This window comes from Leguminivora glycinivorella, chromosome 24 (genome assembly GCF_023078275.1).
Source record: "Leguminivora glycinivorella isolate SPB_JAAS2020 chromosome 24, LegGlyc_1.1, whole genome shotgun sequence".
Taxonomy (NCBI): domain Eukaryota; kingdom Metazoa; phylum Arthropoda; class Insecta; order Lepidoptera; family Tortricidae; genus Leguminivora; species Leguminivora glycinivorella.
Genome location: NC_062994.1, coordinates 37091 through 52893, shown reverse-complemented (window position 1 = coordinate 52893; position 15803 = coordinate 37091). Strand labels below are relative to the sequence as shown.

Sequence of the window (15803 nt, the reverse complement as noted above, 5' to 3'; positions counted from 1 at the left end):
CCCCTAGAGCCTTTAAAGTAGTTGGGTTTTGTGCATTCTGGGCAACGAACATAGCTTTCTGACGATGCAGCAGGTGGAGCAGAGTTAGAAAGAGGCATCAGCAAATAACTGGTCTTAAAAAATTATATATATAAAATGCTTAAAACTAAACTAAATATAAATCTAAACAGCACTTAAATATATAATTAACTAAAAGTATAAAGAAAAAAAAATTAAGGCTTGATTCCCTGCCGTGGGCCCAGGCGCAGCGGCAGCGGGCCTGGGCCCCCGCTGTGTGCTGCAGTGCAGTTGCAGGGGTTCTTTTAGGCAGAAAGGTCACTTCTGTCGATTCCTCCACTTCCACTTCCAACTTATATAGATTGGATTTAAATCGCAAGCACACCGCTTGAGCAGATACACTACAAAAATGAGATTTACAGCTTTGTATACTCGCTATAAACACTATTTATTTATCAATTATTTTTAACCGACTTCAAAAAAGGAGGAGGTTCTCAATTCGACTGAATGTTTTTTTTTTTTTTGTATGTATGTTACTCGATATCTCCGAGAATCATGGACCGATTTTCAAAATTTTTTTTTTGATCGAACGGGTATAACCCCGAGATGGTCCCATTGACACCAAGTCAGGGTCTGATGATGGGATCTTGGAGAAATCGAGGGAACTCTTCAAATGTTATAGGCACATGTAATGTTTTTTGGTGTATTTTTCAAAGGTACACCAGTATTTACGCCTGACGGTAGTAATTTTATGTGGCTGAGCTGATGATGGAAGGTCAACTCCTCAATGGTTAGGAGTTAAAGGATAATTCTTTCACTACTGTACATATATTCGGACTGATACATATAATATCACTAGGAACCACTAAAAATCAACAAATAAATTAACTTTTTAACAAAAAATAAAACCGCCTTCAAAAATAAGCGCGTTACAAAACACGGAGAAACTAAAAAGCAAAAAATAATAAACCTTTGAATTCAGATTTCTTATCGTATTGCAATAATCTAAACATCCAAATTATAAACAAATCAATTATTTTTGGAGTCGGTACCAGCCTGTGTATGGTTGGGTGGGGCAAACAGGCAATAGCAAGGCGACGAACAGGTCTGGTACCGACTACAAAAATAATTGATTTGTTTATAATTTGGATGTTTAGATTATTGCAATACGATAAGAAATCTGAATTCAAAGGTTTATTATTTTTTGCTTTTTAGTTTCTCCGTGTTTTGTAACGCGCTTATTTTTGAAGGCGGTTTTATTTTTTGTTAAAAAGTTATATTTGTTGTGATAGGGGCTTTGACGGCTGTCATTGCGAACCGGGAGCATTGCGTTCTCGTTGTGACGCTTTTTCTGGGTATAAATGCAGTTTTGTCTGAAATATATACTATCGACGTGTGTTTTAGCAATCTGGCACACATTTGCTATTCCAAAATACCAGGAGTAAGATAGGTAAAAATAAATTTTCAAGCCGGACGTTTTTAATGATTTATATATTTATTTTTAATGACGTTTTTTGTTTCTTCTACGTAAATCTAATTCTGTGGTTTCCGAGTTTCCATTTTTTATATCACATTCACACGGTGGCAAACACTCATTATAAAACATGAAAAGCAAAGGAAGTCAAATAGCTTCTTTCAAGTATGTTACCTGAATGCTAGCACCTCGACGTTTGGCATCCGTCGCAGCAGGCTGACATCGCCCAGCTCCGCGCCCCTGTAACAAACAAAACAGTATGGTTATATTACATGTCAGGATATGGATATACCTATTATAGTTACGAGGTTTACCCTTTCTTCTAGTAATAAAAGTCCTTTCCATATGAAGTATTGATAAAAATGTTCTTATTATTTTGACGACAGGTCTGGCCTAGCGCGTAGTGACCCTGCCTGCTATGCCGCGCTCCCGGGTTCGAATCCCGGTAAGGGCATTTATTTGTGTGATGAGATGAGCACGGGATACCCCCATTTGCCAGAATTTCATTTGCCATAATTTTATTTGCCATCCTATTCAACAATCATAATATTGTTTCTCATAACATCTTATGCCATAATCATTGTTTACTATATTAATCTAGTGCCAGAAACTTTGTTTCCCATAAAGTCAGTTTCCATAATGTCATTTGTCAGAATCATCGAAATCCGTAATTACCACATTCCATACCATCATTTGTCATACAAATTAGCGTCCAGAAAAGTCAATTTCCATAATGTGCTTTGGCAGAATCGAAAACTACTATATAATTAGTATAATAGGTACTAGAAGGACTAGAGAATGAAACTGCTATCAGAAAGTAGGTTAGGTTAGGTTAGAACTGTGACCCCCTGGAAAATGAAACTGCTATCAGAAAGTAGGTTAGGTTAGGTTAGAACTGTGAACCTCTGGAAAAGGAAACTGCTTGAAAAGTAGGTTAGGTTAGGTTAGGTTAGGTTAGGTTAGGTTAGAACTGTGACCCCCGGAAAATGAAAATACTATCAGAGAGTAGGTTAGGTTAGGTTAGAACTGCGACCCCCTGGAAAATGAAACTGCTATCAGAAAGTAGGTTAGGTTAGGTTAGAACTGTGACCCCCTGGAGAATGAAACTGCTGGAAATGTAGGTTAGGTTAGGTTAGAACTGTGACCCCTGGAAAATGAAACTGCTATCAGAAAGTAGGTTAGGTTAGGTAATAATATGGGCAACAATTAATATGGCAATAATTGCTTATGGCGTTTGAATATTCTATGAAACCATATTATTGCACTTAATAATATGGCTAACAAATAGTATGGCATTGTATGATTATGGAAGGTAATATTCGGATAAACAACGAGTATGTCATATGATTTTTATGGTAAACAAATCATTCGGGCAAATGAAATTCAGGCAAGTTAGATTCGGGCAAATGAATATTATGTTAAACTAGCTTTTACCCGCGGCTTCGCCCGCGTAATAAAAGTATTCTTATTGAAACGCTTACAAAAAATAAGATTTTCATTTGGATCCGTAGGTTTCTTTGTAGGTACGAGTACATCTGTCCGCGATTACTTCGATTAAGGTAAAGCGGGGCAATTCTCGACTGGGGGCCATTGTAACTGATCTATTTGCTGTACGGTCAGCCAAGAAAGTGGTTTACCACTTTTCGACTCTATCGATCGAAAAGTGGTAAACCACTTTTTTGGAAGGTTTATTGAAACGTTTACAAAAAATAAGATTTTCATTTGGATCAGTAGGTTTCTTTGTAGGTACATCTGTCCGCGATTACTTCGATTAAGGTAAAGTGGGGCAATTCTCGCCTGGGGGGCCATTGTAACTGATCTATTTGCTGTACGGTCAGCCAAGAAAGTGGTTTACCACTTTTCGACTCTATTGATCGAAAAGTGGTAAACCACTTTTTTGGCTGACTGTACCTTACACATATTACTATTGTTTTAAAAGAAATTCTTGCAATGATTGTAGAATTGTTACACAGCGACCACAGCGTAGGTAGTAGGTACGAATATGTTTTTATTTTACCTATATAAATATTTATACTGGGGAAACTTCATACAACCCACATAGCCAGTATCTCGACGCTATGGTCGGTAGGGTAAAAAGTACTTCCTTGCATTATCGCTTACAATTTTTTCCATTTTGCTTATACTTATTGCAAACGTAAACATATAAAAGGCAAGCAAACAACGATCTTCTTACAGCACATTGAATGTAATAGTAGTAGTAGTAGTAGTAGTAGTAGTAGTAAAACACTTTATTGTACCAGAAAATAATACAACACACAGGAAAAAGAGCTTATTATAAGTACAAAGGCGAACTTATCCCTTTAAGGGATCTCTTCCAGTTAACCTTTGAGCAATTGAGGGAGAATTGGAGATGGTAGGCATACAGTACAAACGGCGCAGGAAACGGATTCTAGGTAATAATAAATTATAACTTACACTAACATGCAATATATACGAATAAATACATAATATACAACTATACAAATAGCAAATAACATAAATATATACATATATAATATATAAATTAAATATATATTTACATAATAAAAACGACAACTACAAAACCGCAAATAGTTATTACGGATGCAGGATACTCGCCGATGCCTACTTACTAATCCCTTCGCACTGAGCCACCTGCATTTTACACTGCCTAGATATCGATTGCCAACCGATTAGTCCGACCCCAATCCCTATTCTTATCCCCGTCTCTATCTCTATCCTTGTCCCCGTCCCCGTCTCCGTCCCGTCCCTGTCCCCGTCCCTCCCCTATCCCTATCTCCGTCCCCTATTCCTATCCCTATCCTTATCTATCCCTATCCTTATCTATCCCTATCCCTATCCCCGTCCCCGTCCCCGTCCCCGTCCCCGTCCCTATCCCCCGTCCCCCCGTCCCCCGTCCCCGTCCCCGTCCCCGTCCCCCCCCCGTCCCCGTCCCCGTCCCGTCCCCGTCCCCGTCCCCGTCCCCGTCCCGTCCCTGTCCGTCCCTATCCCTATCCCTATCCCTATACCTATCCCTAACCCTAACCCTATCCCGTTCCTGTCCCTTTACCTGTCAAATTATCATGCTAGGAGGAGAACTTTGAAAAATCCTTTCTTAGTGGTCCTCTAAGGAACTTCCGTGTCAATATGAAATCTCTTGAACCAGAAGTATAGATAAAAACTAAACCTATACTTATGGCTATTTTGGATATTTTAACCCTATTGCACAACAACAGGGGAAAAAATTTATTTTCCAACTCATTAGATTTTAAAATTGTTGTATTTTTATCGTGTTCAGCGACCCGATAAACCATAAAAACGATACCCATAAAAATTTCTTTTCCAACTCATTAGATTTTAAAATCGTTGTATTTATCGTGTTCAGCGACCCGATAAACCATAAAAACGATACCCATATTGTGTTTTTGACTTTACCCCCTTTTCACCCCTTTAGGGGTCAAATTTTCAAAAAACCTGAAACATGTACTTAGTCATATGTCTTTAGGAATCCTCCTATGAAGTTTCGAATAAAATAGTCAAACTAATCTTGTTTCCTCATACAAACTTTGAACCCCCATTTCACCCTTTTAAGAGGAGAATTTCGAAAAATCCTTTCTTAGTGCTCCTCTACGCCATATAAGGAACCTATGTGCCAAATTTTAAATCTCTAGGACCAGCGGTTTCGGCTGTGTGTTGATATATTATGTCAGTTAGTCAGTCAGTCAGTTTCTTCTTTTATATATTTTTTGATATTTAAACCCCATTGCACTACAACAGGGGAGAAGGTATTTCACTTCCGCTTCGTTAGATTTTAAAAACGTTGTATTTATCGTGATCAGCGACCCAATAAACCGTAAAAACGATACCCATATTAGTTTTTTGACTTATCACCCCCTTTTCACCCTTTTAGGGGTTAGATTTTCAAAAAACCTGAAACACGTCTTTAGTCATATGTTTTTAGGATCCCTCCTGTGAAGATTCGAATAAAACAGTGAAACTAACATTGTTTCCCCATACAAACTTTGAGCCCCCATTTGACCCCCTTAGGAGGCGAATTTTGAAAAATCCTTTCTTAGTGCTCTTCTATACTATATAAGGAACCTACGTGCCAAATTTGACATCTCTAGGACCAGCGGTTTCGGCTATGCGTTGATATGTCAGTCAGTCAGTCAATATCTTCTTTTATATATTTTTTTGATATTTAAACCCCATTGCACCACAACAGGGGAGAAGGTATTTCACTTCCGCCTCGTTCGATTTTAAAAACGTCGTATTTATCGTGATCAGCGACCCGATAAACCATAAAAACGATACCCATATTGATTTTTTGACTTTATCACCCCCTTTTCATCCTTTTAGGGGTTAAATTTTCAAAAAACCTGAAACACGTATTCAGTCATATGTCTTAAGGAATCTTCCTGTGAAGTTTCGAATAAAATAGTCAAACTAATCTTGTTTCCCCATACAAACTTTGAACCCCCATTTGACCCCCTTAGGAGGCGAATTTTGGAAAATCCGTTCTTAGTGCTCCTCTACACTATATAAGGAACCTACGTGCCAAATTTGAAATCTCTAGGACCAGCGGTTTCGGCTGTGCGTTGATATGTCAGTCAGTCAGTCAGTCAGTCAGTCAGTCAGTCAGTCAGTCAGTCAGTCTTCTTCTTTTATATATTTAGATGACTGTCGGGCAAACAATAGACAACCCCCGGAAGGTCAATATGGCAAAGGAAGACCGTCTAATAGTTATTTTATTTCATCCTGCATTTGCATACACAAAAGCAGCAAAGTTCTTCCTTTTTGAATGTGTCTATTTCAAACTCAAATACGAAAATGTTTGCCATATGAGAGGAGGTAGGGCATAGGAGAGGAGGTAGGGCATAGCGAATGATATTCCGCTTTGTGTGGTAGGGCACAGCACAGCGGATATCGTCTCGCTCGAATCTAGAGCAGAGCCCAACTGGGGTAGTACCTCCGCCTTACAGAAGACCGCAGCCAAATAGCACTAGACCCTACTCATAGTGTTGTGTTCCTGCCGGTGAGTAAGGCTGCCAGAGCTCAACGAGGGTGCGGTGTGCTGATGACGGGAGGACTTACGGAACTAACTTGTTCCGTCTATTGTCCTTTGAGTCGTCGGCAACCCGAACCCTCCTTAGAACTTGTACATTCCTTTTTGCTGTGTACTTAACACAGCAAAAGGGAGTGTACAAGTTTCTAATAGGGTGGCAACGCGCTTGTGACACTGTTTGAGTTGCAGGCGTCCATAGGTTACGGTGACCGCTTTACATCAGGCGGGCCGTATGCTTGTTTGCCACCGACGTAGTATAAAAAAAAAAATGAGTCTTTTCAATTGATCTTAGTTCGTCTTCTTCCTACCCTTATCCCACGTTATGCGGGGTCGGTACAACTTGGCTTCCTCTTCCATTCTCCTCTATCACTTCTTCCTTTCTCATATCCTCTTTCGTCCTATCGACCGGTCCTAGTTCGTCTTCGTTTAAAAATAAACTCGGTAACTAACTGTACTGCCATATGGGAATCAATCGAACACGGAAATAGCGATGTATCACTCAGTCAAGGTCAAGGAACAATGATTCAAAACAATCGCCCATCCCATAACGGCCATCATTCATACAACATCAAATATAAATACTAGTATGTGTTACATAAAGTTAAGTCTATCGTAACGCGCGGTTCATGTTGATATTACATCAATGGCTAATGGCTATCAATAGATCAATAAACGTTTAAAACAATAAACCATCAAGCAAGCGTAAGTCTATCTATATCAAGATAAAGTTCAGATTTCAACACGCATGGTAGACATAAGACTGACCTTTCCTATTAACTCTAAGTGCGAAGAGATAAGGTAGATAAATGATTAGTCAATTATGTCCGTGTGATCCGTGTTAAAACATTCGTTGTTATGTATTTGATATTCAATATGCTTGAGCGACTGTTTGGGAACGCTTTCCCACGATGTTTCGATAATTATGCAAAACAGTGGATCAGCTTGAGTCGGATTTGGATATTAATGGTTCTGTAAATCTGTAGATTAGAGATTTTTAAAGAGAAAGGATGTGAAATTCCTATCAATCACAAGCTCTACGAACTTGAAGGCCGTTATGCATAAGTGTCTTTATCTTATCTTAGGGCCGATACATATGACTTGCCGGACGTCGGTATGCAGTTTTCATATCAGTTGCAGTTAGATTGCAGTGCGTCTGGAAATTCCGATTGGAAATGAATTACATCTCATATAAATAAAATCATACGTATGTCATAAATAATATCAATCACATCTATGGACTCAAATTTTCAGACAAACAATGAAGAACTTTGGAGCAGGTTACCTGGTGCCAAAGGACTTCAGAGAAGTACCCATGAGCCTCATCATCCGATACGTGGAGATGGTCGAGAAGCTCCTGAATAGCTGAAGGATCTTAGGATCGTGGGGGGTAAATGAGGTAATTACACAAAAGATCCCTATACACCGGTCAAATCTTACATGAAAATCGGCTAAAAAAACAAAGTGTGATGTAAAGCTGGATTTTTGGTATGTTATTTGGAGTCCTTGGGGGAATGTAAGACTATATTTTGCAAGCAAAAAAAAGTGTGCTAACTTCGTAATTAAAAAAAAAAAGTAAAAAAATCTGACTTTTTTTGGTTTTTATTTTTTTATTAAAAAACTATGCGTTTTTGGTCAAAAGTTGCTTTGTAATGTTGAAAGGGCATTAAATTTCAAACAGTTTGACATCTTTTTTATCAATGTCCGTCAAATAGTTTTCGAGATATGAAGCGTCAAAAAAGGTTAATTTTTGACGCATTTATAAAATGTAGCGTTTTGCCAATATTTATAGACAAATATCTGCAAAATATTTCATGATATGATATATATTGCAATATAACATTTTATAAAATTTATTTTGCTTTAGTTTTAGTGCAAATAAAGGTCAGTAAGACGAATAGTTACTTTGGTAAACAAAAAAAAATCTATAAATAGAGAAGCCAAGAGTCTGGTAGATTGGTTAAGGTAAAATAGTTTACGCTAAAAGTTTTAGGTTGAAAGTGCTATCTATTCGATCTTACTTTCTTTGATATCCGTTTATCTTAAAAAATTGTCTAAACTAACTTTGCATCGATTGGACTATTACTAATGAAGAAATAAAATACAGTAAAATTTTGAAGTTTAGTAAATTAGAAAAATAAAACAGAATTAGTTACATTTTACTTTTTCCTTTTTGAGGGTCCTGGTTCTGCATTTTGATGGCACAACTCCTGTAGTGATAGAAAGTCCACTTGAGTTGTATTTGACCACCAATTGCTGTGGAATAAACTACGGGAACGGAAAGCGCCCACGCCAATTATTAAGGTACTGGAGAAGTGGTATTCCCAGCAGAAGAACGTAGTAAGATGGAAGTCAACTCTGTCCACAGCCAGCGGGCTAAACTGTGGCGTGAGACAAGGAGGCAGTATGTCTCCGGCTCTCTACAGCGTGTACAATTGTACATAGATGGGCTGTCGCAGGCTTTGACCAGTACCGAGGTTGGCTGCTCCATCAATGGGCAAATGATAAATCACATCGCATATGCAGACGATATGGTCCTACTAGCACCATCTGTGGGAACACTCATCATGCGTAAGTTACTTGCAGAATGCGAGAGATACGCCAGCCAGCATAACATGAGATAAAATCCGGACAAGTCTGAATTTATGCTCATGGGGGCAGCACATATGCCCACACAAGTACCACCTCTTTTGCTTGATGGAGTTCAATTTCGGAGAGTACACGAAGTCAAATATCTTGGCCACATCTTGTTGTCCAGTTTAAAAGACCAGGAGGACATAGAGAGGCAGAGGCGAGCCACCGCAGTAAGGGCAAACATCATGTTGGCTAGAAGATTCGCCAAATGTAGTGACAGCGTAAAAAGACAGCTGTTCCTCAGTGTTTGTACAAGCGTGTATACTGTCGAGTTATAGTCCGACTACACCTGCGCGGCGGTGAGAGACCTGCGCGTGCAATACAACACGTACTATGTACTGATATTTCGTTAAACGGAGAATACTATGATTCGGGCACGTCCACGACAACGCTCGTGAGATTGCATCGATGTTATTGACCCTCAGTGATATGCTTTAAAAACCAGTCCGTACAAGAACAATTTCGGAACAATCTGATTCAATTAATGAGGGTTTTCTACTCGTAATTTTTTTTTTCCGCCAAGCGGCGATACTGAGGTCTTTCTGACCGTAAACTTAACTTACTAAATAAATGTTGATATGATATACGCAAATATGTGTCTGAGTAATACTTGAACAGCCCCCAAATAATAATAATTCGTTCTCCGCTACGCCTCCTGTAAATATATGTAAACTATCCCATTTGGCCATTATCATCCACCGATTATTTCTGATCCAGTTATACTAGACTAATCCTATTTTTTTAAATAACTGGCACTCTTTTGATCTTAAATGAAAGCTAGTGAAATATTCTTCATTTTTATTTTACAATTTATGAAATAGCCTGAGTTGTTTTGCTGATATCTGTCTCAAAATATTAGCAAAACGAATATTTTCATAGAAAGGAGAAAAATGCTCTTTTTTTGACGCTTCATATCTCAAAAAATATTTGACGTACATTGATAAAAAAGATGTCAAACTGTTTGGAATTTAATGCGCTTTCAACATTACATAGCAACTTTTGACCAAAAATGCATGGTTTTTTTAAAAAACGGCAAAAACCAAAAAAAGTCTGATTTTTTTTACTTTTTTTTTTAAATTACGAAGTTAGCACACCATTTTTTTGCTTGCAAAATATAGTCCTACATTCCCCCAAGGACCCCAAATAACATACCAAAAATGCAGCTTTACATCACACTTTGTTTTTTTATTTCTCTTTTTGACCAGTGTACTATAGGTCGAAGTGTATCCGTAAGGGCCTCGGCAGATTTAAGATAAGATAAGATGGATACAAATTTTGGCTAAAAATAAACTCAAACCAACACAGCATCGGTCGAAGTATTCGTAGTACGTATAGGTATTTTGTCTTTTCATTATCAGAAAACATATGTATACGAATATGCCATTCAAGTAATTAGACAAGATTAGCCGCATGTAAGCAACCTAACATGCTCATTACATCATACGTCACTCATACATCGAACGTATCATATCACATCACAGCACGCTAACGTAAGTCCATCTTCAACTCGTGCAGTGTCCGCCATTTTGTATCTGAAGTGTTGCAATAAGCGGTTTCACTTTCCCGGAGTCAACAACCCGCGCGGAGGTAGGAAAGGTCATAAAACAACATAGTTAAACTATGTCTGATAGTTGTGTTGTGTTGGTTTTGATTAACGTTTGCTTTAAGAAATAGCAGCTTTTGCCCGCGGCTCCGCTCGCTAAATTCGAAAATTGTGGATTGTCCATACAAACTTCTACCCTCCAATTTTAGAGGTGGGGGAATATGCACCTACCGCCTACGTAGCTGTGTCCCTACATTTGCTTTCATGAGGGAGGGAGGGGATCACATAACTTTGCAGCATAAGGTAATAGGTACAGTCACTGTCAAATCAAAGTTGAATTTTGGCCCAATTCCACCAGTTCGTGACGAGTATCATTTGTCCCTTCTTTTGAATTCACAAACTCGCATTGTTTTGCTCCAACAGGAAAGTACTTCGTAAATCACCAAATCGTCATTGCGTCATTTATTTATGATGACGCGATGTCGGTAACATCTCGCAACAGTCGCTCGCACAATACAGTTACGATTACGACACTTACGACATTTGCGTTGTTTGCGATAATGTTCGGCGAAACGATAAGAAACTTTGACTGATGTGTGACCTACATACTTAAGTGACCATTATTATTATGGCACCTCAAGCCTACCAAATCTCGGCCATCTGGCAACAGTGGCAACCCTACCTTCCATATCCAAATGCTCCACATACATAAATCCTGATATACCTGATATAAACAGTGGTCATTAATTAAATACTGGTCTCAGCTACACATTTATGTTTAGATTGACTGTAAATGTCTAACAAAATTATGGACTGAAGTAGTCTGAAATAAATGCATTTTATTTTTATATGTTTATTTTATAAAGCTATTTCCTACACACGAAGCACGAAGACTCTTCAGGCATGGAACGCCGCATATTATTAGTGTGAGCCACGCAAAGGCTCAAGAGCTCAGTTACAGTAGTCCATCATTTAATCCATTGCTTCCAGTTACATTTGAGGGCATGACTCCATGGCATGGCATGGCCATCGAGCTCCGGTATAGGGGTTTATCATTTAAACCACTGCTTCCAGCTACATTTAACAGCTACAGTTACAATCGTGAGATGGAAAGATATTAAATTTGTTTGCTGTGTAATATATCTACCCCCTAATATTAGTGATAGTCTTTACATTCAAACTTTAAATTGCTTGGAAGATATTCCTTGTAAATTTCCTAACTTAAATATTTTAATTTTTGGCGATTTTAATTTAAACTCTTGCAGTGCCAATGTTAAAAGACAATATGATATGTTTATTGAATTTACCAAGTTTTGTCAGTACAACTCTATATGTAACTCATATGGAGGTATTCTGGACCTAGTATTGAGTGATTTGTGTCCTGAACGTGTGGGTGTGTCAGGTGACGTCAGTGCACTGGTGCCCCCTGACGCATACCACCCCCCATTATCGGCCACGGTTAAGCTGTATCGACGTGAGAAGTCGGTCGAAAGACGATTAAGTTTTAACCCCTTACCTGAATTAGAATGGGATTTTAGGAAATCTGATCTCAGAGCACTTTACGAAGCGATTGCTAACATTGACTGGAGTGAAGTATGTCAGGAAAAACAAGTTGACTTGGCTTGTAATGTTTTTTATGATAAGTTAAAAACTTGTTTTTCCAACTTTGTCCCCATAAAGAAACAGTGGCTACCAAGTAATAATTGTAAGTACTGTTATCCTAAGTGGTACACTAAGGAAATAATACAAAACATCCGAAATAAATTTACGCATTTTAAAAAATATAAAGAAACCGGTTCAATGTACAACCGCGAACTTTATAAATATTACAGAGGACGAGCAAAATTTTTAATAGAGAAAGAGTATCAGCGTTATAAGGAAACAATTGAACATGACATCACACGCGATCCTAAAAAATTCTGGGAACACATCAAAAGCAAGCGGAATGACCGACTGCAATCTAACATGTATACTTACCAGGATATTACAGTAACGGGGCAAGATGCCGCTGATGCTTTTGCCAGTTATTTCTGCAGTGTTTTCCAGACGGAGGAGCCACAACTGGATCCAGTCAAGGCTGCACATAAGAGCAAGAACGATGCAATGTGTGTCTCTATTGACAGTGTAGGTGCTTCGGAGCTGCACAAAGCATCACGAAAGCTGAAACCTCGCTCTTCGGTTGGGCCCGATGCGGTTCCTCCTTTTCTGGCTAAGGACTGCATATCGGCTCTGGAAGTTCCACTCCTGCACATCTATAACCTTTCCCTGCAAACTGCGACTTACCCTGCATGCTGGAAAAGGTCCAGGGTTACCCCAGTGCCTAAAAGCGGTTCAGGCTCGGACGTCACGGGATATAGGCCGATTGCTGTGCTGCCTGTTTTTGGAAAGTTATTTGAGACAATCCTTGACAGTGAAATAACTCGGCAGATATCCACCCAGCTCGACGATGACCAGCATGGGTTCCGCAAAGGTCGCTCTACTACCACTAACCTTAGCAACTTTGTGGACTATGTCGCGATGGCGATGGATGGCCGACGCCAGGTGGACGCTGCCTATTTTGATTTTAAGAAGGCTTTTGATGTCGTAGATAATGACATCCTTCTTGAAAAGTTTGCCATGGCAGGATTTTCTCCCAAATTGTTGCGCTTCTTTGAAAACTACTTGAGTAATCGGAATCAATTCGTGAGGCTGGCAGGCTATTGCTCTAGGCCGTATTTTACGCATTCTGGAGTAAGCCAAGGTAGCACTCTCGGCCCAACACAATTTTTAATTATGATCAACGATTTGCCGAAGGTCGTTAGTGCTGCCAAATGCTTATTGTTTGCGGACGATCTAAAATTATTTTTAGATATTAAAGGTGATTCTGACTGTCAACAATTGCAAAGTGATATTGATGCAGTTGTGGCATGGAGTGAAGAAAATCACCTCCACTTTAACATCTCCAAATGTAAAGTGATCACTTTCTCTAGGGCAAAACACCCTATCATTAATCCCTATCACCTACATGGCTGTGAGCTGCAAAGAGTTTGTAAGATACGGGATCTCGGGCTCATAATGGATACTCAACTTGATTTCCGTGAGCAAATAACGGTGACTTGTAAAACTGCGTGCAAAACTTTAGGATTTATCCTAAGAATATCTGCCCAATTTTCAGGTCTCAGGCCATCGTTGGCGCTGTACTATGCTTATGTCCGGAGTCGGTTGGAGTATGGAGCTATGGTATGGGACCCACACGAGGCGAAGTATACACTTATGCTCGAAAGGGTGCAGCGCAAATTTGCAAGGTTTGCCTATAAAAAGGTTTATGGATACTATCCCTTTCTGTACCCTTCCCAATTCGTCCTAGGGATGGTTGGCCTTGACTCTCTAGAACTCAGGCGTAAAAAGCTCCTCATAGCGCATTACCATTCTCTGTTCTGGGGTAGGGTCGACAATCCCAGTGTGTTGGGCCGCGTAGGGCTGGCTGTTCCTCTGCCCAGTTTTTGCCCATTGGGGGAAGATTCGGTTTCGGGTGGTGCACGTCCTGCTCGAAGGCGTAGACGCCTACTGGCAGCCTCTGTCACGCGTACTGTGCGTGCTGCGAATGCGCCGTCCGCCCGGGCCGTCTCGCTAATAAATGAGGTATTAATGCAGGTCCAGGATGCCGACATATTTGCTGACCGGTTAGGTGTTTTTTTAAAAGCTGTCATGCCGGTACTTGATTCTGCGTAGTTGTACTTGTATTGTTATTTTTGTCCTGACTTATAACGTATAAATTTGGTACCTGATATTATTTAATACTTAGTGATTCTTGATAATTTTATTGACATTTTTTATTTTGATATTTTTTTAAATGTATAATTGTATATCTCCTGCATGTTATTTATAATTGTTTAGCTCTTAGTCTTTTATTGTATACCGTGTAAGCGTTTTGGTGAAACACTGTTAGCTTATATGTGAGAAATAAATGAAATGAAATGAAATTTGCTTTATTACATTGATTGTTCCAATTACAGTGCCAATTACTAATCAGGAATATAATATCAATTAATCATCTACTATCAGTCGTCACAATCCGTACAAAAAACTATTACAACCTAAAAGTGAAGTGCCGCCAAATCTGACGTTTACTGTTGACATTCGTTAAGCCCATGCACAGATGAGCTACGATCAGTATAAGGCTATATACCTATACAGAATGTTATTCATTGTGATGCTTACATTAGGATGTATTTCCACTCCCTGAAATCGAAGTACACAGGCATGTCTTGTCATATTTGTTCAATAACCTCGCCCTGGCATCGCGTGACAACCAACCTGCCGCGCGCCCACCGCAATACCAACCCTACACCACTATAAATAACACTCAAATTTTATTACACCTAATAACATTCCCGTTCCTAATCTAAAACGTATTTACTCCCAAACTAGGCCCAGTGGATTCGCAACCTTAAGTACCTACTTTTCGAGAAGCAGAAACGTTTGCCTTGCAGTCGATGCTACCAGGCTTACAATAACATGTAAAAGTGGAAAATCGCTGCTTGGAACTTGGAACTCACGATCTCTTGGGTCCCACCCAAGGCAGTAGTTTTCCACTTTTAAATTAACTATTTTAGTGTTCAGGCAATAAAATCCTCTGCACATATTTTTGGCACTATACTGTTTTGGCACTATACACGTACAAATTAGATTGAAAATCAGAACGGAGCGATGAATTCATCGATGCTCTTTTGTTTTTCATGACCGATAACGACCTATCCAGTTATTTATGTAAATTGAACCGTATTAAGTAGTGTTAAGGTGTTGTTTTACAGTGTGTAGAAGTGTGCGTGTCAGTTAGGGCCGCCATGATTCATGAGCTTCGCGAGACACTCCTAAAGTCCTCCAAATAATGAGCCTTTGATAAGTTCGCAGCAACAAGTTTTCACGGTTTCGGGGGCTTCAAACTTTCGTATTTTTGGTGGAAAATGGAGTGTAAATTACTGTTTAACAGTTTAATAACCGTATCTGATAAACATCCAATGTTAAACGGCATTGCTTAAAAGTAGATTCAATCAGACTGCTTAAACGACATTATTTGTATAGCAGTCGAAGCCGTAAGTCTAGGGCCGGTGCAAGTCCCATACAAAATTGCA

At 39.2% G+C, this 15803-nt stretch overlaps 2 protein-coding genes across 2 annotated transcripts in view; one reads left to right on the top strand and one right to left on the bottom strand.

Annotated features, from left to right (window-relative positions):
• LOC125238951 overlaps positions 1-10671 on the bottom strand; it is a 29120-nt gene extending 18449 nt beyond the window's left edge. The window contains exons 1-2 of the mRNA XM_048146451.1: positions 10637-10671; positions 1646-1711 (exon numbers count right to left, since the gene is read on the bottom strand). Of these exons, the coding sequence (XP_048002408.1) occupies positions 1646-1711; positions 10637-10671 (101 nt within the window). The remainder of the gene's footprint in view (positions 1-1645; positions 1712-10636) is intronic.
• Positions 10672-12654: 1983 nt separating this feature from the next.
• On the top strand, positions 12655-14697 carry LOC125238950. Its single transcript, XM_048146450.1, has 3 exons — positions 12655-13159; positions 13844-13973; positions 14685-14697. Exons 1-3 carry the CDS (start codon positions 12655-12657, stop codon positions 14695-14697), a joined length of 648 nt encoding a protein of 215 aa, XP_048002407.1.
• The last annotated feature ends 1106 nt before the right edge of the window (positions 14698-15803 follow it).

What these genes read in the sequence shown, in the direction of transcription:
- LOC125238950 (XM_048146450.1), top strand. Translation starts at nt 12,655, where the DNA reads ATGTATACTTACCAGGATATTACAGTAACGGGGCAAGATGCCGCTGAT. An exon ending in CCAGCATGGGTTCCGCAAAG is followed by an intron (nt 13,160 to 13,843) that starts GTCGCTCTACTA and finishes CCCAATTTTCAG; the next exon opens with GTCTCAGGCCATCGTTGGCG.